Here is a 24,403-nt window from a genome sequence, read left to right on the forward strand (position 1 = left end):
CTGTGAAGCTGGCCTTGCCTGTCAAACAGGAATGTTGGTCCCATTAATCGAACAGAAAGTTCAGAATGACAATCTGACTTTGTTTTGTAGAAGATACTAAGTTTTGGCCTTGAATATTTGAGTTAAGATACTGGTATCAAGCAAAAATAAATTTGGGCTTAGAACTTTAGAGAGTTTAAACTTGTGCTTTGACTTGTGTGCTCACATGTCTCTGTGTCACAATTTTTTTCATCCGTACATCAGGACAACAATAGTGTGTCTACATCACAAAGGTTTTGGGAGGATTAAGAAGGTGAATACATATGAAGTACTTAAAAGAATGTCTGGCACAGAGCGAGTGCTACATAGGTTTTGGCATTGTTATTGTGGTCATTGCTATTGTTATTACGACCTGAAGTCATCTTAGTGTATGAAATCCCACATATGAATAGAAAATAGAAAGAACTTTGGGCAAGGTTTGGAGGTGAAAGAAGAGATCGTAAAGAAGATGGGTAAAGGAATGGTTTTAAAGATTGAGAATAATTAGGGGGGTACTGTGTCATGGAAATTAAGGGGTGAAAAGCACCAATTAAGTTGTTATTAGACTTTTTTCTTTGGTTTATGTTCAGAATGGCTAGGAAAGAAGTCTGATTATAGGAAATTAAAGGGTAAGGCGAATGTGGAGGTAGTGGGAGTCGACTTTTCTATTGATAAGTTTAGAAATAAAGAAAAAGTGGTAACTTGAGGAAAGAGAGGACCAATTAAGGGAAAGTCTCTCATTAACTCTGAAGTTTTTCATCTCTGAGGACAGCGCTTAGCCCCAGGCCTGACCTGTGATGATTGCTCTCTCCAGGTCTGTTCCATGGACAGAGCCATCTCATCTCCTCCCCATCACAGCCTGCATTAGGAGAATTGTTTTAAGGATGAGGGAGCTGAGACACAGCAAACCAGCCTTCCAATTTCACTTCGCACGACTCTGAATTTCTTTATATTTCTTGAATAGAAGATTCACTTTTTACTTACCACTTCTTAGTAGTCATTGTCTGAGTAATTGTTACTTCATTCATTTAATGGTTCTCAGATTTATTTAATGGTTCTCAGATTCACAGAATTTAAACCCAAATTTAATTGGCCTCCAAGCTGATGTGCTTATGGAAACAGTGACAGGAAACAAAAACGTCACGGGAGACAATGTCTTATTAAGATGATACATGAAATGATGTCCAAGCTGAGCAATTAAAGTGTGAAGTGGAAGGACACAGGGTGAGAAACTGATACTTCTCAGCCTCTGTAAAGAAGATAATGAGTAAAGATAATTGAGAGGCATTAGGGGAGTAGACTGAGAAAGGGATAGAAATCTGTTCACTGAGAGTACAGAAATGAGGAAGCTTGGAAGGCAGAAGATTTCGGTCAAAGACATCCGGCTTGAAGCTATTTCAGCTCTTTGGATTATCTGTGGTGGAGGCCATCACGTCTTTGGAGTGGAGGTACCATGAAACGAGTGTCTGCAAAACATCATCTAAATGAAAGCAAAATTCCTGGGAAGGATGGCATTATAATTTTTGAAACAAAAGCTATGAGTTGAGCATTCACACCAAGGTAGATGTTTGGAGCGTATTGCTTGTGTGTGAAAAGGCAGAGATGACCAGAATAAGAGTTAGATGTATGTTGCATTTTCTTCTTGGTTGATGAGTAGGATGGTCTGGACAAAGAAGTGACCTGTATTAAAATACCTTTATAATGTCAAAGCATCTGGAGGAAATTCAGATTAAAGAGGTTGGATGATGTTGTAATTAAGATCCTGGGCTTTTAAGGTGGAAACATTTATATTCAAGTCCCAGGCCCAGTGCGTATTAGTTCTGTGACTTGAGCTCTTACTTCTGCATCTTCAAAGTTTGGCAAACCTATTACATGAAGCTGTCGAGGAGATAAATGAAATAAGGCATGCAAAGAACTTGCAGTGAAGAGTAATTATCAATATTTTCTTTGTTGAGAGGCAGCATTGCGTTTTACTGGTCATTACATTTTACTAACTATTAAGTTAGTGTGGACTTTGAGAATAGTTCTCAACCATTCTAACCCTCAGTGAATTCTTCTTCTAATGGGAATGCTATCAGTATGGATTTCATGAGATTATGAAAAGAAAATGCCTACAAAGTATTTATTACAATGCCTGGCACAGAGCAAGCTCTCATTAATTGTAAAAATGCTAACTCTTATTCTTCATAATGCATAAACATAATTAATATTATAGAAAACAAAATCAAGGATACTAATTTGTGTTTGGATTAATTGATTTATATTTCATCAGTCTATAACTGGTCTTAACTAAGGTAAGTATTAAGATCTCATTTTTAAGAGCAAGTATTCTTTTGATTTCAGTTCATTGGAAATCCTGGGATTCAGAAATGTGGATTAAAAGTAATTTCTTTTATTGCACATTTTACTGATGCATTAGGGGTGTTATCCCTGGAAGGTGCTGTGGATTCAGTGCTTCACACACTGCAGATGTATCCAGATGACCAAGGTCAGTACAATTTGAATTCTGGATTTAGAATAGATTTTTGTAGGCCATTAGCTGGCGACTGGATGTCTGTAAATATTTTTCTTCAGTTTTGAGATTTAAAACAATTCTTTTTTTTTTTTTTCTTCTAGAAATTCAGTGTCTGGGTTTAAGTCTTATAGGATGCTTGATTACAAAGAAGAATTTATGCATAGGAACTGGACATCTGCTGGCAAAAATTCTGGCTTCCAGCTTATACCGATTTAAGGATGTTGCTGAAGTACAGACTGAAGTATGTGCATTATCTTGGAAAGAACTTGGGAACTTGTGCAAATTTCACTTTTGGAGCAGTTCGTGTAATTCCCACTTTGCATGAATGGGGTATTCTAGTTAATGGAAAACCATTTATCATTTTGTAGTTATTTTAATTATACAAGCAAAGAAAATTGGATTGAATCTCTAAAGATCCAGTGTTTCATTATTAAATCTCTAAAGTCAGCATGTTTATTCACCATTTATCTTGCCCATAAAAGTTCAGAGACTGTGCTTAGAAATCTCAGCTAGAGCTGAATTTATTCACTTAGATTTTAGATAAATAGAATTTATAAATATTCCAAAGTTTGTCACTCTCTGGGTTTTATTGTAGGTTGCTTACCTCTAATAATTTGACTTGTTAATTTTTTTCCTTGCAGTGAAAAAAATGTTTTTAACATTTTTCATCAAGCAAAATTTAAAACATGATATATAATAACTATCTTTATAAGGAATTCAAGATATTGGCCTAGAGTGAGTTCAGGGGAGATTAAGAAATAATTTTTTTTTTTAATTGTAGCAAAACAAATAGCTTTTCTTCAAGAGTTTCTGTCTTAGTTGTGGAGTTTGCAACTTTCATAAACTACACTAAGGAATTTTTTTTTTTTTTTTTTTTTTTTTTGGAGACAGGATCTCACTCTGTCACCCAGGCTGGAGTGCAGTGGCAGATTTCAGCTCACTACAACCTCTGCCTCCTGAGCTCAAGTGATTCTTGTGCTTCAGCCTCCTGAGTAGCTTGGACTACAGGCATGCACTCCCATTCCTGGCTAACTTTTGTATTTTTTGTAGAGATGGGGTTTCACCATATTTCCCAGGCTGGTCTCAAACTCCCCAGTCTCAAGCAATCTGTCCTGCTCAGCCTCCCAAAGTGCTGGGATTATAGGTGTGAGCCAAGGTGCCTAGCCGACTCAGGAAATATTTTTTGTAACTGGCAGCATTGACCAGGAATAAAAATACTTGGTCTCTAATCTTTGCACAGACACCATCAGTAAATGAGAGAATGTGTGTAAAGTGTTTTAAAAAATTATGAAGTTAAGAACATACAAAATTCTTACATTAATAACAACAATGTGTTTTATAACTGCTTTTCATAATGTGCCTCAGGATAGGCTGATTAGAGCAAGATAGGATTGATTAAAAGTAATCTTAAGGAAAGGAAAGGATTTTATATGGGTATGGAACTCTCAGTCACTCTGGATTAATTCATCTAGGCATTAATTTTAGAATCTCTACAGTAGAGGTTATGAACTAAATCTGTCCTGCCAACATATTTTATTTGTCCAGTTCAGTGTTTTATTTTATTTTTTGAGACAGGGTCTCACTCTGTTGCCCAGGCTGTAGTGCAGTGGTACAATCTCAGTGCACAGCACCATCCGCCTCCTGGGTTCAAGCAATTCTCCTGCCTCAGCCTCTCTAGTAGCTAGGACTACAAGTATGCACCAACATGCTCGGCTGATGCTTGTATTTTTAGCTGAGAGGGGTTTTGCCGTGCTGACCAGGCTGGTCTCAAACTCCTGACCTCAAGTGGTTCGCCCACCTCGGCCTCCCAAAGTGTTGGGATTACAGGCATGAGCCACTGCACCCAGCCTTCAGTTCAGTGTTTAAAAGTTTTTAATTCGATTGATGTACTTTCTGCACATTTGCATGACCTGCTCTGCTGCAGCATTCACTAGTTTTCAGGGACCTCTGGCTCTAGAGGCAGGTAGACCACCTGTCCCTCAGACATACATAAATTAAGGCTACTTTGCTTATCAAATATTAGTATTTGTAGAAACTCAGTATCATAAGAGTTTGAAGTAATAATTTTAATATTTAGATGATTTAACTTAATTTAAATTTTTTTTGAGATGGGGTCTCTGTGGCCCAGGCTAGAGTGCAGTGGCACAATCTCGGTTCACTGCAACCTCTGCCTCCTGGGCCCACCCTCCTGGGTGGGCTCAAGTGATCCATCTCATTCTCCTGAGTAGCTGGGACTACAGGTGCACGCACGGCTAATTTTTAAATATTTTTCACAGAGACAAGATTTTGCCATGTTGTGCAGGCTGGTCTCAAATTCCTGGGCTCAAGCAATCCCAGAGCGCTGGGATTATAGGTGTTAGCCACGGTGCCTGGCCAATTTTATTAATATGTAATTTTAGAGGTAATAAAATGTTAAAAAGTTAAGATGATCTTTGGGTTTACCCAAGCTAAATAATACTAAAGTCAAATCCCAGTCTTTCATTAAAACATCACATGGGTGAAGAGGACAGACTCTGGGGATGTGCTTAAGGTGGTTCTAAAAAAGTAATGGTGTTCTTTATAAATAACTTATTATTATAATGTAATCCTCAGAGTGCCCTCAGTGCTTCTCTATTACACTCAACATAAATGAAACCTAAGAGTCCACGCTAGCCTTTTTGAGGTAAACATTTCAGAAGACAGCACAGAAAGTTGGGGGATATGCTAGGCTCTCTAGAGAACCTACTATTCATATTATAATAAAAATTTTTACTCTATTTTCCTATTTGGATGTGTAGCTCTGCTGATCCAACTGTTTTAATCCTGTTTAATATCTGGGTTTCATCCTACAACTATGGCTTTAGACAAGCATCTTTGAAAACCAAATTTGAGGGGATTAGTTCTTTTTTCTGCTTTGCTACTGGATGGTTAACTAGCATTTTATTCTTTGTACCTGCTATATTTCTTAGTCATGAGAGAGAGAGGGAGTATTTATTTACAGGATAAATACTTTCAAGCACCAACCCAGTATATCTATAGTTAAATGAACATCCTAGGTATTGTTTCATATACAAACTCTCTGCTTTATACTGTTTATTCTTTTTGCCTATAATTGCTTAGTTTATTATTTTTTTCTTATACTTTTAGGGATTTCAGACAATCTTAGCAATCCTCAAATTGTCAGCATCTTTTTCTAAGCTGCTGGTGCATCATTCGTTTGACTTAGTAATATTCCATCAAATGTCTTCCAGTATCATGGAACAAAAGGATCAACAGGTACAGTGTTTTCCACTTGCATCCTAAATGTTATGTATTTATCTGACTCTAATTCTCTTTTCCACTCTTTTTAGTTTCTAAACCTCTGTTGCAAGTGTTTTGCAAAAGTAGCTATGGATGATGACTTAAAAAATATGATGCTAGAGAGAGCGTGTGATCAGAATAACAGCATCATGGTTGAATGCTTGCTTCTATTAGGAGCAGATGCCAATCAAGCAAAGGAGGGAACTTCTTTAATTTGTCAGGTAAATATTAAAGGCCTCACTTGTTTCTTTGCTCATTATTCTTATCAAATGTAAGAGCCCTGCCGCTGTGTATCTCTTACTTACATCATATTATTCTTCACTACGGAAATTTACCAGTTTATTGTAATTGCTTGTATCTTGTAGTAGGGATTTAGATTTATAGAATTCCAGAAGTAATAGGGTCCTTTAGGTGTTATCCAGTCTAATCTTTCATTTCATCTGTTGGCTTATCTTGTTAAGTTGATAAATAACTTTTCAAATGTGTCCCTTAGTAGGCATCTCTACAACTTGTTCTCCAGATACACTCCACATAACACATAGTTCTAATATTTTGATAATTTTTTAACCATTTTTTTTCCATGGTTTTAGTTTCTTTGCCTACAAAGTTCTCCTCTGAGGGCTACCACACATGGCTATGCAGGCTGTGAATGTCACACTTTTGTGGGTGCCATTCACACTGACATGAGATGCTATTGGCCAAAGTTGTGTAGTAGTGTGGTCTTTCTTTCCTTCTCTCTTCCCTCCTGAACCATGCAAACATATATCTGTCTGATTGTTTTGCTCTTCCTTCAAAATATAATTCAAATTGCCTTTCTTTAATAAAGCCCTCCCCATACCTCCAAACAAAATTAAGATTTACTTCTTCTGTCAGTTCATGAAAATATATACATATCTCTTGTGTACTTGGTGAGTTGTGTGAAAATAACCATGTATAGTGTTCGTCTTTGTATGATTCAGAATATCTAGCTCATTGCTTTACATATAGTGTGTATTCTAATAAATACTAAGTTCATTGCTTGTATTTCAGATTTGTATTATTTGTATAAGTGTTAGAGTTTATACTAGCATTCAGGTAGCACTATGTCTATTTTCTAGAAATTTAACATTTCTAACAAATATTAAATTTCAGTATTTAATAATCAGTATTATTATCAGTAAATAATCAGTAAAGTACTACGTTTGCCAATAATTTACTTTTTAAGCTTTACTGTATTTAATATCCCACTTGCCTATGAATTGAAGTCAATTTGTTGACTGTTAAGATTAAGTTAATACTAATTAGTAATCAACATAAAAAGAAACAGAACGTGGAACCCATTTTCATGCACCATTATGTTTATGCATTAAAATCACATAAACAATCTAATTATTCAAATTTAGTCAAATTTCTTTTAAGCAAGCAAAAATTAAAATAGTAGTTCTACTTTATTAAAGATAATTAAATTTTTCCATCAATAATTTAATACATTTTTATGGTGCATCTTTTGCATGCAGATTATTGTATTAATGTTAATTAAAAATACCAAAGAACTAAAAAGAAACTTCCCCTTCTAAGTCCACATTAAGGAAACAACATACCTAAAAGCTCCTGATACAACTTTACTGCATTCCCCACAGGAAATCATTTCTGCTCTTCTTTCCATTTATCCAAATCTTCCTATACAACAGGATTTTTACTTTATTTCTCTTTCCATATTCTTTTGGCCTTCATATGCTTATTTTTATCTTTTCTTTTCAAAACAAAATCTTAAATCCAAGGATTATGTATTAGACTTAAAGAATTTATCCCAGTTGTCAGAAGTTATTTATACCTAGCAAATAATAACTGCTGATTAAATCTTGTGGATGAATTTATTGTATGTACCTTATTTGTGCCAGAGCAAAATAAGGTAATGAAGACTATTCATTTAACAAGAGGTTGCATGTAGAAGGAGTATCTAGTGCACGGGTGGAGTTGTGTTAGGCTTTCTGCAGAAAATTTAATAATGGAATGTACATGACTGGTGGAGAATAATATGAAAGGTTAATACTGGATATGCAAATGCATGGATAAAAACCTCAAGGTAAAACTCATCAAATCACAGTGGAAAAAGTATAGTGAAGTCTGAATAAAAATAATAAGAGGCTGGGCATGGTGGCTCACATCTGTAATCCCAACACTTTGGGATGTTGAGGTGGGAGGATCACTTGAGCCAGGAGTTAGAGACCAGCTTGGGAAACATAGTGAGACTCCATTTCTACAAAACAAAACAACAAGCAAAAACCCATGTATGATGGCACACACATGTAGTCCTAGCTTCATGCAGAGTGGCTCATGCCTGTAATCCCAGTGCTTTGGGAAGTCAAGGTGGGAGGATCATTTGAGCCCAGGAGTTTAAGACCAGCCTGGGCAACATAGTTACACTCCCATGTCTACAAAAAGTCAAAAAATTATCTGGGTATGGTGGTACCTGCCTATTGTCCCAGCTACTTGGGAGTCTGAGGTGGGAGGATGACTTGAGCCTGGGAGGTTGAGGTTACAGTTAGCTGAGATTGCACCACTGCACTCCAGCCTAGGCAACAGAGCCAGACCCTGTCTCAACATAACATAACGTAACATAACATAACATAACATAACATAACATAACATAACATAACATAAGAATGCTGAGGCGGGAGGATCACTTGAGCCTAGGAGGTCAAGGCTGCAGTGAGCTATGATTGCACCGCTGTACTCCAACCTTGATGACAAAAGCAACCAACTAACCAACAAACAAAAAAACAATAAAACCAAACACCTCCATCATATGCATTACCAGCTGGGCACTGCTCCAAATACTTTGCACAATTTAATCCTAACGACAACCTATGAATAGGTCCAGTAGGTTCTAATGTTATTCCCATTGTACAAGTGAGAAGTTGAGGCACTGAGGGATTAAATAACTTGCCTAAGAACAAGCTCCTGGTAAATAGTGCAAAATCTGCCTCCACAGTGCCTGCTTTGATTTCTTGGCTACACAGCAGATTCATGGTAGTGGTGGTAGTGGTGTTCATTTACTCTAAAATAACAGTTTAAATAATTTGATTTTGATAATGTGCTGCATTTATTATAAATTAGATGATCAGAGAAAGATTGCAGGGATAAGAAATTATGCTTTTGATAATCTTTAGTTATTATATTCTGAATTTTCTTCATTATTTAAATGTGAAAATAAATATCTGTAAGCAGTAGTATTTTCCTGTCATGAAGTTGAAATTACTTTCATAAATATGTGTGAATATTCTAAAGAGAATGACTCTGTAGGATTTAAAGAAATTAATTCTTATTTTTGCTGACATTTATTTCTTTTCTCAGATTCCCTTTCTTATATATCTCTCTCTTCATGGCACCCATATGCCTAAAGTCAGCTTGGATAGTTTGGATCCTCCAAGGAAAATTCCTTCCACAAACATGTGCAGAGCACAGTGCTAGATAATTAATAGAGAATATATAAGGGGTTTCCTGTTTCAAGAAGTTTATAGGTCTGTATGTGTTGGGACATTGACAAGAGAATAAAACATAAATCACCTTAGTACAAAGTAAGGAGTGAGTGGCTTATCCTAGAGAAAAAAAGTTACTGGGCTACAGGAGAAGGCATTTGTGAGTTTTTCCCTTCCCTCCCCTCCCCACCCTCCTTCCTTCTTTCCTTCCTTCCTTCCTTCTTTCCTTCCTTCCTTCCTTCCTTCCTTCCTTCCTTCCTTCCTTCCTTCCTTCCTTCCTTCCTTCCTTCCTTCCTTCCCTCCCTCCCTCCCTCCCTCCCTCCCTCCCTCCCTCCCTCCCTCCCTCCCTCCCTCCTTCCTTCCCTCCTTCATCTTTCACCTCCCTTCCTTTTAATTTTGCTGTGAGCCCTTAAGGAGGATTTTAGTAATTTACTACTTAAATTAATTATACGTCCTAGGTGTTGTGCTAGGCTTCAGGAATACAAGTTGAATTGCAGTAATGTACAGGCCTTTGCATTCTAGCAAGAAAACAGATGGGTGTGTATGTTTGTTTGCTCAGTGCTACATTAAATGAAATGGATGGGAGCCAGGAGGGGAAATAGTGTGTTTGGCCTGAGAGGTTAGTAGCAAGGACTTCTCCACAAGAAATTTTGAACCCAATTCTTCAAGAATGAACACCTTTTTGCTGGGTGAAGAGTAGAGGAAGGCATTTGGGGTAATAGAAATAGCACAAAAGATAATGAGGTTTGAAAAATTACATGCTGTGTTTGGAAGAATGTCCGGAGCAGTGGCATTTTAGGTTTTTAAAGAGGACAGTGACTTGATCAGAGCTCTGTAGTGCTTTGAGTATGGGTTGAAGGTGAGTGTACTTGGAGACTGGTGGGCATTTAATTGGTGCCTTCCAACCGTATGAATGAATGTCCCCTTAAATCCCTTGGAAGCACTTTGATCCTAGAAAATTCAAGAATTGTCCCCAACATCTTTTTCCTCTGAGTTGGTACCCTGGATCTTAGGGTCTTCTTTTCTTTCCTTTTTTAATGTTTAATTTTGGGTAATGAAAGTCGCACAGGTTTTGAAGCCAGCAGATTTGGCTTCAAATCCAAGTTTCAGTTGCTTGCCAGCTTTACGGGACAAATTATATATCTTTTCTAAATACTCATCTATTAGGTGGGAGAAATAATTGCTATGGCATAAGATTTTTTTTTTTTTAAAGATTAGAAATCACATGTGTACAGAATTTAGCACAGTAACTGATGGATATTATTTCTATTACCTGTTATTTTTGTCTTCTAGTTGATAGCTCCTTGCTAACGTCTAGCTCCTTTCCAAAGCTCTTCCTGAGTAGGGCCAGTGTGTAGTGCTGCAGGTTGCTAAGGCTTCTCCTGGCTTGCTGAGTTGTTCTAGTTTTTGTAGCACCTTGCGTGCTAACCCACCCCGAGCACATGCTCTGAAAACATAACATTCAGAGGAAGGTTGAGGACTGAGAGACAAGGTATATCTTTGAGGAAATTCAGATGCTTGTACTGAGGAGATGAAGAAAACCAGACACGAGTAATGATTGTCGTTTGCGTGTGGCATTAATAAATTTTACAATAGCTAAGTCCTCATTTAGTTATTCTATGTCACAGATAAAGACAGGACAGTAGTATTTACTGTGTTAAGGTACTGGTTTCCCAGATATCTTACAGTGAGAAGACAGAAGCTCAGAAAGTGTAAGCAATGTGCATACTTGTTGGAGTCTGGATGTAAACAGAGATCTTGATGCCAAGCCTATGGAACTTTGTCTCCATATAATATTGTCTCTTTCATGGATAACTGACTGCCATGTGGCAGATTATTCACGCTATTCTGACAGTTATGGCTTTAATATCATCTTATTTTCCCAATCTATTCAAGGATCAGTTTTGTCTTATTTTATTTTGTTTAATTCCAAATTGGAGATGTAGAGAAAAATCACATGACGTTTGATTTGCCAGTCTCCTAAAAAGAAGAAAACTATAGATTTTTAATATACTTAATTTTTTTTTCTTTAACAGGTATGTGAGAAAGAGAGCAGTCCCAAATTGGTGGAACTCTTATTGAATAGTGGATCTCGTGAACAAGATGTACGAAAAGCGCTGACAATAAGCATTGGGAAAGGCGACAGCCAGATCATCAGCTTGCTCTTAAGGAGGCTGGCCCTGGACATGGCCAACAATAGCATTTGCCTTGGAGGGTTTTGTATAGGAAAAGTTGAACCTTCTTGGCTTGGTCCTTTATTTCCAGATAAGACTTCTAATTTAAGGAAACAAACAAGTAAGTAACAAGGAGAATATTTTTGACAGTTCTTATTTTTAATAGTATTTTTTTAAGTCACTAGTCTTTTAGTGGTTATTCATGCCAGTTTGAAGGACCTTAAGCCAAAAATATTGCAAAGGTTTGGATTTTTTTGGCTATGAAATACTTCAAAATGATGTATTTAAGTTCTTTATGAGATAGCAAATAGGTACTTATAAAATTAGAGCAAAATAGCGGAAGCTTTTTGAAGAGCTACTTTTTAATATAGTCCTTTTTTATTTTTAAAGTAAAGCATCCTTGTTTTTTTAAAAAAATATAAAATTATAAAAAAGAAAATAAAAATAACTTATTTTTTCCCTTTTAAGTAATTAAAACGGATATTTTTCCTAACTTTTTGTATGCTTACATGTACCTATGCATTCAAATGTATGTAAAAGCATACACACATATTCACTTGGCATTTTTAACTTAGCATATATATATTTCAATTGATAATGCATTTTCTTTATACATTCAAGCTCATATGTATTTTGTACATATTATGTGTATTGATGGTAAGTTGCCATCCTCTGACACTGTTTTTGTCTTTTGAGCTCTTTCATTTGTTCACACTAAATGTGTTTTTAGCGTGTGAGCTCCCAGCTTTTCCTATGTTAATTTAGTCTCATGCCCATCTCCTTCCCCATGGTCATGATACTCCATGACTCAACACCTTTAGGACCATCTTGCAAATAGCATGTTTGCTTCTCTCATTTTTATGATGCACTCAATAGCAAAACACCAGTTTTGGTCAGTCTACCAGTCTACTTTTTCCCTCACTTTCACCAAGATAACTGAGTGCTGCTAGAGAAAAGTACCCGTCCATGCAATTTGGTGCCTTTTTACATCAAGGTTTCCAACCTCTCAGTAGGCTTCAAAAGTTCCAGTCAGGCTGAATTTTCCTCGGTTTCTCAAACACTTCATGTACCCTTACTTCCAGTCTTTTTCCATTGTTACTCTCTCTACCTAACTCTAAATTCTCTCTTCACCTGGCTGTCTCTTCATTCTTCCTGTCTCAGCACCATCATCAGTCTGGAAGGTCCTCTTACATGACCCTATAGCACCTTATTTCTCACCTATACTACCATTCACCACATTATATAATTTAATTTTTCATTTTTATTATCTACTTTTTGGTAGATTGTTAGTACCATGAAGTCAATGTCAGTTTTGTTCATGGTTGTAACCTTACCATTGATACGAGTGCTTTGCACATAGTAGATTATCATTTAGAATTAAACATTTAATATTGGCAAAAATAAAAATTATGTAATACATTATGTTGCTAAGCATATGTGGAAACATGCTTCATACATTGATATGAATTTAAATTGTCCTCTTTTGAGGACAATTTGGCAATATCCACTAATATTTTTTAATATACAAACATACTTTTTTGACCTAGCAGTGTACTCTTAGGAATCTATGATACAGACATTCTCAATGTGCACAAAAAATTATGTACAAAAATGCACATTAAAACATTGTTTATAATAGCAAAAGAGTAGGGAAAAACCTAAGTATTCCCCAAAAGGAACTATTCAAATAAATAATGGTACATTCATGTAGTGGAATGCTTTGCAATCATTGAGGAAAAAAAAAACATATAGCAAACTTAATGTCTTGATAAAGATTACATTACTCAATGGCAAAAAAACAGGCATAGAACAGTGTTTTTACTGTGCTAATGTTGATGGAAATGCAATTGGAATATGATAGTTACAAAAGTTTGAATATGAAATAAAACCCTCCAGAAATGGGGTCCCTGATTGTCTCTGGGGTCTTTGGAAATTACTGAGACATGGTTAGATCCCATGTTTCATTACTTAAACTAGTCTCATGCCAAAAATCTGCTTACTTTAATCTTCGCTGTCTGATAGAGAGGAATTGTGGGCCCATTGGAGAAGGATGGAGGAGATTTATCATTCACTATATTCCCTTTGCTGTGTATGAAGTTTTTACCATTGACACATCTTACCCAATTAAAAGAGCACAGTAATGTCATTTGATTAATTGGAGGGTATAACCATGATTTCATTGGCAGCTGGTCTGAGTAAAGAACACTTTGGGTCATAGCTTTCAAACATTTTTCAGGTAGTATTTGCCTGAGTGACATATATGTGTGTGAACTCATCCTGCTGGGCTTCGGGATAATTTCCCATATCGTAACATATTACTCTGGAAAAAAAGAACTATTTGGGTATATGGGTATAGTGTAAGCCACAGTATCAAATGTCTTCTTGGGGTTTATCATATGGGCTCACCACATATTTACAGTAGGAATAGATGTAGATACATGAGCATACTTCACCTCTGCTACTATAATGATTGCTATTCCTACTGGCGTCAATGTCTTTTAGCTGATGAGCTACACTTCACGGTGGTAATATCAAATGATCCCCCACCACGCTCTGAGCCCCAGGGTTTATTTTCCTTTTTACAGTAGGAGGCCTAACCAGCATTGCATTAACCAACTCATCACTGGATATTGTACTACATGATACAGTGGTATCCTTAACTTTGTTAAAGGTAGTAATGTTAATAAGATGTTTGGTAAAAATGGAGTGAGGGACTTTTTTGTTAACATAGTATGATTGAAAACATTGGTTGATAGAATAAGGATATTTGAGAGGGCAAAAAATGAGAGTTGTTCCAAGATATTGTGTCTCAAGTCAAACCATTTTTAAAAATCAAGTGTAGTGACTTATATACATATATAATTTATATAAAATAAAATGCATATATATAAATTTTATATATAATTTATATAAAATTAAGTGTATATTTTCATGTGCTTTGAAAATTACCACTGTATCATGTAGTAATATTTGAAGTAATTACAGTAGTAATATTTGAAGAAATCTTCCTGGCTGTATGTAGAACAATGAGGACTCTGTCAACTTATTCTTCATAGTAGAGCTGATATATAATGTAATGAAGTTGTGAGAAGAATGTTAATTTTGAAATTCCATCAAATTTCCCAATAGTCATAATGAATCACTCAGCAAACTTTATAAAAATAACAACATCCTTTATTTAGTATTTTATGTGTTCTATGCATTGTGCTAAACATTTTATATACATGGTTTCATTTACTCTTTTCCATTACCATATGCTGTGTATGTTATCATCTTCATTTTCCAGGTGAGGACACTGACACCCATGGAGCTTATATAACTCACAAATGGCATTTCTATGACTTGAACACAGGCCTGTCTGGCTTCAAAGCCTAGGCCTTTTCCTGAATAAAGTTCCATAGAGATTCAATTTTGCTATCTACACCAAGCATTGTATACATGGTTATGTTTTTTTTTAAAAATATGATCTGCCACCTGCTAATTATTTAGGATCACTAATGTAAGGTGACTTTGGAAGGAAAAATAGAAATTTTCTCTAGAAGCATAGGAATACATAAGAATTTTGGTCCTATATATGTTTATTTTTGCATAATTGTTGATTTCTAAGTTCCTGGTGCATCTCTTTATTTTCAGATATAGCATCTACACTAGCAAGAATGGTGATCAGATATCAGATGAAAAGTGCCATGGAAGAAGGAGCAGCCTCAGGCAGTGATGGAAATTTTTCTGAAGATGTGCTGTCTAAATTTGATGAATGGACCTTTATTCCTGACTCTTCTATGGACAGTGTCTTTGCTCAAAGTGATGATCTAGATAGTGAAGGTATTTATTATAAAAAGAAATCCCTTTATGTTTTATATTTACACACTGATATTGAACAATAGGACCCGAGACAAAAACCTGACTTAAATCATTTGGAAAAACTTAAGTAGAAATGTGTTTATTATCACAAACGGTTAGGTTTACTAATTTTGGTCAAAGTGATGTTTCAAGGAAGTGTGTCTCTGTGCTTCTAAATGTTATTCTGACTAATTGGTTAATGGTTAATATTCCAGGAAATAAACTCTGACTAGACTGGAACGAGATTCCACACTCTGACACTGACTAAATCCTTTTGTGGCTTGTGTAAGCTCCTTAACTTTGTTAAAGGTAGTAATGTTAATAAGGTGTTTGGTAAAAATGGAGTGAGGGACTTTTTAGTTAATATAGTATGATTGAAAACGTTGGGTGATAGAATAAGGATATTTGAGAGGGCAAAAAATGAGAGTTGTTCCAAGATATTGTGTCTCAAGTCAAACCATTTTTAAAAATCAAGTGTAGTGATTTATATACATATATAATTTATATAAAATAAAATGCATTCACTTTAAGTGTATATTTTCATGTGCTTTGAAAATTAACATATTCATGTAGTCATCATCGCTATTAAGTTATGCAATATTTTCATCATCCAAAAAAGTTTCTTCATGCCTCTTCACTGGAACCGTCCCCTTCCCCTGCCCCTGCCCCTTAGCAATCATTTGCTTCCTGACACTGTAGATTAATGTTTTCTCTAGTTTTATGTACATAGAATCATACAGTAAGTACTCTTTTGTGTCTATTTTCCAAAGTGGTTGTACTATGTTCTACCTCCACCAGCGATACATGAGCATTCTGGTTCCTCTACATCCTTGTCAGTACTTGGTATTTTCAAGTTAATTTTAGCTCTTCTAGTGGAGATTTAATTCATTTGGATGTAATTTTCATTTCCCTAATGACTAATTACATAGAGGACATTTTCATGTTCTTATTGGCCATTCTTATTTTTGTGTGAAGTGTTGAAGTATTTTGCTTTTAATTGGGTTGTCCTACAATTACATAAAAGTTCTTTGTATATTCTAGATAGAAGTTGTGACAGGTGTATATATTGCATATATTTTTTTCCCAGTCATAGCTTGTCTTCTCATTTTACTAATTCTATAATTTTTAAAAAACAGAAGTTTTAAATTTTGGTGAAATGCAGTTTTCCAGTTTTTTTTCTTTTATGGTTTGTCCTTTTTCTATCCCACTTAAGAAACCTTTTCTTAGCCTAAATTTGTGAATATTTTCTCCTATATTTTCTCTTAGAAGTGTTAAAATCTCAGCTTTAACATTTAGGTCTAAAACATTTTAAGCTGATTTTTGCATGTGATGTGTCAATGAAGGGTTGACACTTATTTCTTTCTGTGTGGATATCCAGTTGTTCCAACATTACTTGTTGAAAATACTATATAATTCCTCATTGAATTAATGGAAGCTTTGTTCTCTTTAATTGACTATTTAGGTATGGTTCTACTTTAGCATTATTTATTCTGTGCCACTGATTTATACCTTATTCTTATGCCAAAACCACACTGTCTTGATTACTCTGGCTTACTAGCAGGTCTTGAAATCAGGTAGTCCAAGTCCTCTGGTGTTCTTTTAAAAAAATTGTTCTTATTAATCTAGATTATTTGCATTTCCATGTAAATTTTCAATCAACCAACTTTATGCTGGGATTTTTATTGTAATTAAGTCCATATTTGGATTTTATATTGAATTAATTTATAAATTAAATCATATTACCTGTAATGTTAATATAATCTATACCATATAATTAATACATAAATAATTTCTATAGATTATATCTGTAAATCAATTTGAGGGAACTAATACATTAATAATGAGTCTTTTGACATATTAATGTGATATATAGTTCAATTAGTCTTTTAAAATTTCTAACAGTGTGTTGTATTGGATGTTTTCTGATGCTGTTATAGATGGTATTGTATTTGAATTCTAATTTCCAGGAGTTCACTGCTGATATATAGAAATACAATTCATTTATTAGTACATGAATTTTTTATCCTGTAAACTTGCTAAGCTCACTTATGAGTTTTCCAGTACCTTATTATAGATTCCACAGGATTTTCTTTGTTCGTAATTATACCATTTAGTAATAAAGACAGATTTGCTTTTTCTTTTCTAATATTTATGGCTCCTTTTTTTTTTCTTGTCATATTGCACTGGCTAGGACCTCCAGTACTATGTTGAATAGAATCGGTCAGATTGGGCACCATTCCCTGGTTTCCAAACTTAGAGGAAAAACATTCAGTCTCTAATCACTAATTATGACATTATTTGTTATTTTTCATAGATGCCCTTCATCAAATTGAAGGAGCTTCTTCCTAGTCATTTTTGGAGAGCCTTTTTTTTTTTTTTAATCATTAATAGGTGTTGAAAAATGCTGTTCAGCATCTGCTGAGGTATTCATATTTTTCACCTATATTTTGTTAATATAGTCAAATACACCGACTGATTTTCTAATGTTAAACCAATTTGCATTCCTGGAGTAAATCTCACTTGGTTATGGTACATTATCCTTTTTATATAGTATTAAATTTTATTTTCTAAAATTTTGTTAAGAATTTTGCATCTGGCTGGGCACAGTGACTCACGTCTGTAATCCCAGCACTTTGGGCGGCCGAGGCAGGCAGATCGTGAGGTCAGGAGATCAAGACCATCCTGGCTAACAGTGAAACCCCATCTCTACTAAAAATACAAAAAATTAGCTGGGCATGGTGGCGGGTGCCTGTAGACGCAGCTACTCTGGAGGCTGAGTCAGGGGAATGGCGTGAACCCGGAGGTGGAGCTTGCAGTGAGCCGAGGTCATGCTACTGCACTCCAGCTTGGGCCACAGTGCGAGACTCCATCTCAAGAAAAAAAAAAAAAAAAGGAATTTTGCATCTGTGAGAGATATTAGTCTGTAGTTTTATACTTCCTTGTAATTATGGGAGTAATGCTGGCCTCTTGAAATGAATTGGGAAGTGTTTCCCATTCCACAATTTTCTAGAAGAGTTTGTGTAAAGGTGTTTTCTTCTTAAATGTATGATAGACTTCACCAGCAAAGGCCATCTAGGTTTTAAATTTTTGTGGGGAGGAGATTTAAACTTATGAATTTAATAACTTTGATAGATGTATGATTATTTTAATTTTCTTTTACTTCTTAAGTCAGTTTTAGTAATTTGTAACTTTCAAGGAATATGTCCATTTCATATAAGTTGCCAAATTTATTTGTTTAATGTTACTTATAGTAATTATTTAATTATCCTGTTAGTGATTTAATTATCCTATTAATAATCTCTTCAAAGAATCAGATTTTTGTTTTATTGATTTTCTCTATTGTTTGTGTTACTTTCTCACTAACTTTTGTTCTTACCTTTATTGTTCCCTTTCCTTACTTATTTTCATTTTAATTGACTTTTTTTTAATAGATTCTTAATTTGGAAGCTTAGAACTCTGGTTTTTAGAACCTTCTTATTTTGTAACAGAAACATTTATTTAAGGCTATATATGTCCTTATAAATATCACTTTCACTGCATCCCAGTATTTTGATGTGTCATCTTTCCATTCATTTAAAAAAATTTTAATTTCCTTTGTGACTTCTTTGATTCATGAGTTATTTAGAAGGCTGTCGTTTATTTTCCAAATATTTGGAGATTTTTCTGGATAACTTTTTGGTTATTGGTTTCAATTTAATTTTGTTGTGGTCAGACAACCTACTCTGATGATTTCTATCCTTTTATATTTATTGAAACATGCTTTATGGATTATTATATGATCTGTCTTGGTGGTGTGCCATGTGCAACTGAAAAGAAAGTATATTCATCTGTTATTGGGTCAAATCAATAGGCCAAATTGTTTGGTAAAATTTCTCAAGTTTTCTGTGACTTTACTGATTTTTCTTTCTATTTATTGTATTTGAAAGAGAACTATTGAAGTTGTAATTGAGGATTTGTTGGTCGTCTTTTCAGTTTTATCTGTTTATGCTTTGTATATTTTGAAGCTATGCTGTTGTGCAAACGTTAAGGATTATATATAAAAAATAATTTTTTAAGTGAAATAACCACTTTATGTTAATCTAAGTTTGCAGTTAGTATCATTTTCTTCTTCTGGAAGAATTCCCTTTTACATTTCTAGTGCAGATCTTCCAGAAACCCATGTGCAGATTACTGGAGCTATTTTTCTGTAACTGCCCCACAACTCCCAGCTATTGTAGTCTCCATAAATGTTGATGTCTATCTCCTCATCTCAGGAAAGCCGTGAGACTGTTTAAATTTCTTCTTATGTGTATGCCCCTTAATTTGTCTCCAAGCAGAAGACCAGAGTGATCATAGGGCTCACATAATTTGTTACCCTTCTTTCAGGTATTACATAGTCCTGTCTGTCTGTCGCCCAGTGTCTATATCCAGTCATTTAATGTATTTGTCCAGTTTTCTTGTTGTTTATGTAAGTAGGTTAAGTTCATTCACATTTGTTGCTCTATCATGCCTGAAAGAACTCTCTTCAAGTATTTTTAAAGAAAACATTAGAAATTTTAACATAAAATAATTATAAAATGCACTACGCTGCTTGTACAAATAATGTGCTAATAGACATTTCACAAACATATAAAGTGGGATAATTATGATAATTTAATAATCTTTATAATTATGTAATTGTTACTAAATTATAAATTCTATTTTATTAAAATTCTTAAGCATTAAAATAATTTAAATTATAGAATTAATTGAACTTCAGTAATGAACCAGGTAGGAACTGTTTATATCAGGATTTATACTGAATATTATAAAGGGGATATTTGGATATACAGATTTTATAATTTGGTTTTGAAGTAAAATGAATTCTTTGTTTTTCTAAGATAAAGAGTAGGGGAATTTAAAATCATAATTTTCACAAATGCATTCACATTATTTATCTTTAATATGATTTATTTATTGATCTTTTTTGTAAATTTATTATTTTGAAAGTACTGCCTTTTCCTTATTTTATAAAATAATTATTGCCAGCCAAATTTATTGTGTTTATTTTAATACCATTCCATAAAAGAAACCATGAAACATGAAATTCAGATAGGAATATATTCAAAATTGCTGTTAAATAATTTGTGTGATTACAACATTTAAAGCAAGATTTGAAAAATTTATAAGAAAAATTCAGGGAGTTAATCCACTCTCTTTCCTTTGCTGCTAGATCCTATTCCAGTGGTCTCTATAAAAAAAATTCAGAGAAACAGAAAGCAGTAACATTGATCAGATTGCATCCAAACTTTCTGCACACACACGTATTTGTTATAGCTTATGTAACCATTGATTGATTTTGCTTTTTTCTGCTGGACTATGAGCTCCTCTGAGGGATAGATTTATTTTTTTCCTGCATATCATTATCCAGTGCTTACCCAGTGTCTAGTCTCTAACAGCCATTCCATAAATATTTATGGGTGAAGAAAAATGTTGTTGAATTTTTAAAGTGAAAAACCAACATGGCTTATCATTTCTATTTTAAAGATTTTACAAAGGAAATGGACTGTGAAATTTCCATTAATAAAAATAGGTTTAATCTTCCATGACTGAACAAGGATCTTATGATTGAGTAAGCTTTTCATACTCACTTTCATGTTACTTTATCATTTTCAAAATAGGAAGTGAAGGCTCATTTCTTGTGAAAAAGAAATCAAATTCAATTAGTGTAGGAGAATTTTACCGAGATGCCGTATTACAACGTTGCTCACCAAATTTGCAAAGGCATTCCAGTTCCTTGGTAAGTTGAATTGTGATTATGTTGTGTTTTGCTACTGACATTCTCTTGATAACTAAAATTTATGCCAAAGCTAGGAACAATTGGTAGGGATTTCCCTGATGTATGAAAACTATAATTTTGAGATGTTTTCTATATGTATATATATGAAAACACAGTAGATGTAAATTATGCTAAATTCACATTTGTAGTCTTTTGAGTATGCAGGGTATGAATTTGTTTGGGGCATATATATGTATACTTGCAGTACACTTCAAGATGGTTTTCTTCTTCTTTCTTTTCAGAACTTCATGTCTGAAAAGAGCCCAGGCTAGACCTGTACCTAATGGTCCCATGAACACTTTAGCTAGAAATCTTATAGTGATTTCTAAGAAACCAGACAGAAGTCTGAAGGACACTGAACAAGATGGAGTAGCATAATATAATTCATTGCTTATCTTTGTCTATGTCTATATCTATATCTATATCTATATCTATATCTATAGGTGTATTGAAAGTTATTTAATTTTTTAGGCACCATTATTATTATTTCAACCTCCTGTCTGTTTTGGAACTATAGAAGGACTATTGCATATTTGCATGAGGAGTTTTATCATTCTAGTTGAGGAAATTGGGAGCCACCTTATTCTCAGGTTCACTTTGAAGGATCTATTCTAACCTATGCTCTAATTTTGATTATAGCTGAGTACTAAAAATATCAGTGTTTTTATATGTTAATTCTAGACCTTAAGATGGGTGAAATGAATGACTATAGTTGAATCAGTTAAATTAGCTCTCAGCTTTATATATGCTCTTTCGAATTTATATATAAATTTAGTTATAAAAAGTAGTTTGGTTAATGAGAGAAATTATATAGATATAGCTTTTTGACTCAACCTTTCTGTTTTTCAGTTTCCTTATATTTAAAACAAAAGAGAAAGAGTAGATACTAAGGTCATTTGAGCACAAAACTGAATTGTTTTCTTTTATCTTCATAATTGGGTTCTTAGTTTTTACTTGCCTATTTTTTCCCATAATTATAAATACCATTTAACCCTATTAAAATTTCATGGTTCTTTCCTTATAAAAATGTCCTCTTGTCCAACAAGTGACAGCAATTTTATTATAAATATCATTTTTTTTAATAGGGGCCCATTTTTGATCATGAAGATTTACTGAGAAGAAAAAGAAAAATATTATCTTCAGATGATTCACTCAGTAAGTATTTGGATGTAATCATAAGTAAATAGATACTTTGGGCAGAATACAGTGTTTGGTTGAATTTCCTCCAATTATTCAAATATTCTTGGGGCCAGTTTCATCTTACATAATTTCCCATAAGCTATAGAAAAATGAAGTATACATTTAAAATTTACCTTTCTTGAATATTATAGAACACGTTAGTCTTTATTTTTACAAGTTTTCTGAAATGTAAATAACACCTCCCACCAGTGCCACTCTTCATCCTCTCTTCCAGTTTTTCTTTTTCCCACACCATTTATACCACCTGATTAAACGCTTTTTATCTACTGTTCATCTCTGCCACTGGAATGTAAACTCCATAGTTTGGTTTTCTACTGAATCTTCAGTGCCCTGAAGAAAGCCTGATTGCTAGGAGGTGCTCAGTAAACTTTCACTACATGAATTTAAATTATTTGCTTATATTTCCATTGTCTGTCTGTTTTTGACAAAAGGGTCATCAAAACTTCAATCCCATATGAGGCATTCAGACAGCATTTCTTCTCTGGCTTCTGAGAGAGAATATATTACATCACTAGACCTTTCAGCAAATGAACTAAGAGATATTGATGCCCTAAGCCAGAAATCCTGTATAAGTGGTCATTTGGAGCATCTTGAAAAGCTGGAGCTTCACCAGAATGCACTCACGAGCTTTCCACAACAGCTATGTGAAGTAAATTTAATTTATCCTTGTAACTTTTAAGACGTTTGAAGAGCTTTTGTATTTATATCTAGTTTGCCTGATTAAGTCTTTTAAAAGAACATTCTGCTTTTGTGTCACTGGGCAATAAGTCCCCCGTTCTTCTGGTTTTTGCACACATATCTTAGTCTGTGTGATGTTCAGGAGCATCTTTGAGGGCAGGCCGTGGAAACAGATCTGATTAGAAAGAAATTCTAGGTTTTGTACAGAGTACATATTAAAGTCTATCAAGTGTATATTGATTAAACTTTAATCATTTAATTCAAGTAAGACAACGTCAACTATTTAAATTAGATTAGGTAAACTAGAATTAGACCTGGTTTGGTAGTACTGGCTCTGACTCAGCTACAACTGTGTGACAATACGAACATGTCACTCCTCCTGCTCTAATCTTTCATTTTCTCATCTGTAAAATAGAGATTCAACTAAATGATTATTGTGGCTTATTTTTTTTTCCAGTTTAAAATAATGTGTAACTTAAAAGATTTTCATTTTTGGTCAAAGTTCCTGTCTTATAAGAATTAAACTATAATATAGTTTGTTGATAGGATAGCTCTCTGAAAATTGACTTTGCTCAACATTTGTATGTACTACAGATCAAAATAGTTTTGAAAGCCAAAGAAGATATGAAAATTAAAATTATTTTAATGCAAATGTTTAAATTGTTAAATTAAATTCTCAAGGCTGGGCGTGGTGACTCATGCCTATAATCCCAGCACTTTGGAGGCTGAGGCAGGTGGATTTGTCTGAGTTCAAGAGTTCAAGACCAGCGTAAACAACAGCAAAATCTTGTCTCTACCAAAAATACAAAAAATTAGCCATGTGTGGTGGGGTGCACCTGTGGTCCCAGCTACTGGGTGCTGAGGTAGGAGAATTGCCTGATCCTGGGAGGCAGAGGTTGCAGTGAGCCAAGATTGCACCACTGTACTCCAGCCTGGGCAACAGAGTGAGACCCTATCTCAAAAAAAAAAACAAAACAAAACAAAAAAAAGTCTTGTTGCAAATGCATTTCCCCCTTTTTAAGTCTAAAAAATTATCATAATTTTGAGATGTTTTAAAGGCAATATTACATAAATTTTAAGTATATTTAAGGGGTGTTTTTCTCTGTAAAGTTTTTATATCTGGAGACAGAGAGAAGAAAGAAAGGTGACCCACTCCTCCAGCCATGCTGTAATGTCTAAAATGTGTCTTTCTCTCTTCACCTCTTTGCCTTGCTAAATACTTCAAGTCACCCAGGGCTCAATTTAAATGTCACTTCATCACTCTCTGCTTCTCTTCCTTTTTCCTTCTACCCTCCAGCCAACCTGGCCACCTAACCTCCATTTCCATAACACATGATGCTTTCCCTCTAATTCTCATTCAGTCATCCAATTTGATTTAAAGTACCTTTGCCCTCACTAAACTGTGAACTCCTTGAGGACAGGACTTGTTTCAGGCTTGTTT

General features: G+C 34.5%; 1 protein-coding gene across 4 annotated transcripts in view; it reads left to right on the forward strand.

The window, feature by feature from the left end:
• The window catches only part of LRRK2 (leucine rich repeat kinase 2), a 146,025-nt gene that overhangs the window by 44,229 nt on the left and 77,393 nt on the right, over positions 1 to 24,403 (forward strand). For all 4 annotated transcript variants that reach the window (XR_012419730.1, XM_065524029.2, XM_065524030.2 and 1 more), the window contains 9 exons: positions 2,362 to 2,506; positions 2,635 to 2,774; positions 5,660 to 5,788; positions 5,863 to 6,033; positions 11,310 to 11,568; positions 15,081 to 15,269; positions 20,927 to 21,045; positions 22,170 to 22,239; positions 22,716 to 22,933. Coding sequence is in view for 3 of the 4 variants with exons in the window: in XM_065524029.2 (XP_065380101.1) it covers positions 2,362 to 2,506; positions 2,635 to 2,774; positions 5,660 to 5,788; positions 5,863 to 6,033; positions 11,310 to 11,568; positions 15,081 to 15,269; positions 20,927 to 21,045; positions 22,170 to 22,239; positions 22,716 to 22,933 (1,440 nt within the window). In the remaining variant the exon portion in view is untranslated. The remainder of the gene's footprint in view (positions 1 to 2,361; positions 2,507 to 2,634; positions 2,775 to 5,659; positions 5,789 to 5,862; positions 6,034 to 11,309; positions 11,569 to 15,080; positions 15,270 to 20,926; positions 21,046 to 22,169; positions 22,240 to 22,715; positions 22,934 to 24,403) is intronic.

The sequence above is a fragment of the Macaca fascicularis genome, chromosome 11 (genome assembly GCF_037993035.2).
Source record: "Macaca fascicularis isolate 582-1 chromosome 11, T2T-MFA8v1.1".
NCBI lineage: Eukaryota > Metazoa > Chordata > Mammalia > Primates > Cercopithecidae > Macaca > Macaca fascicularis.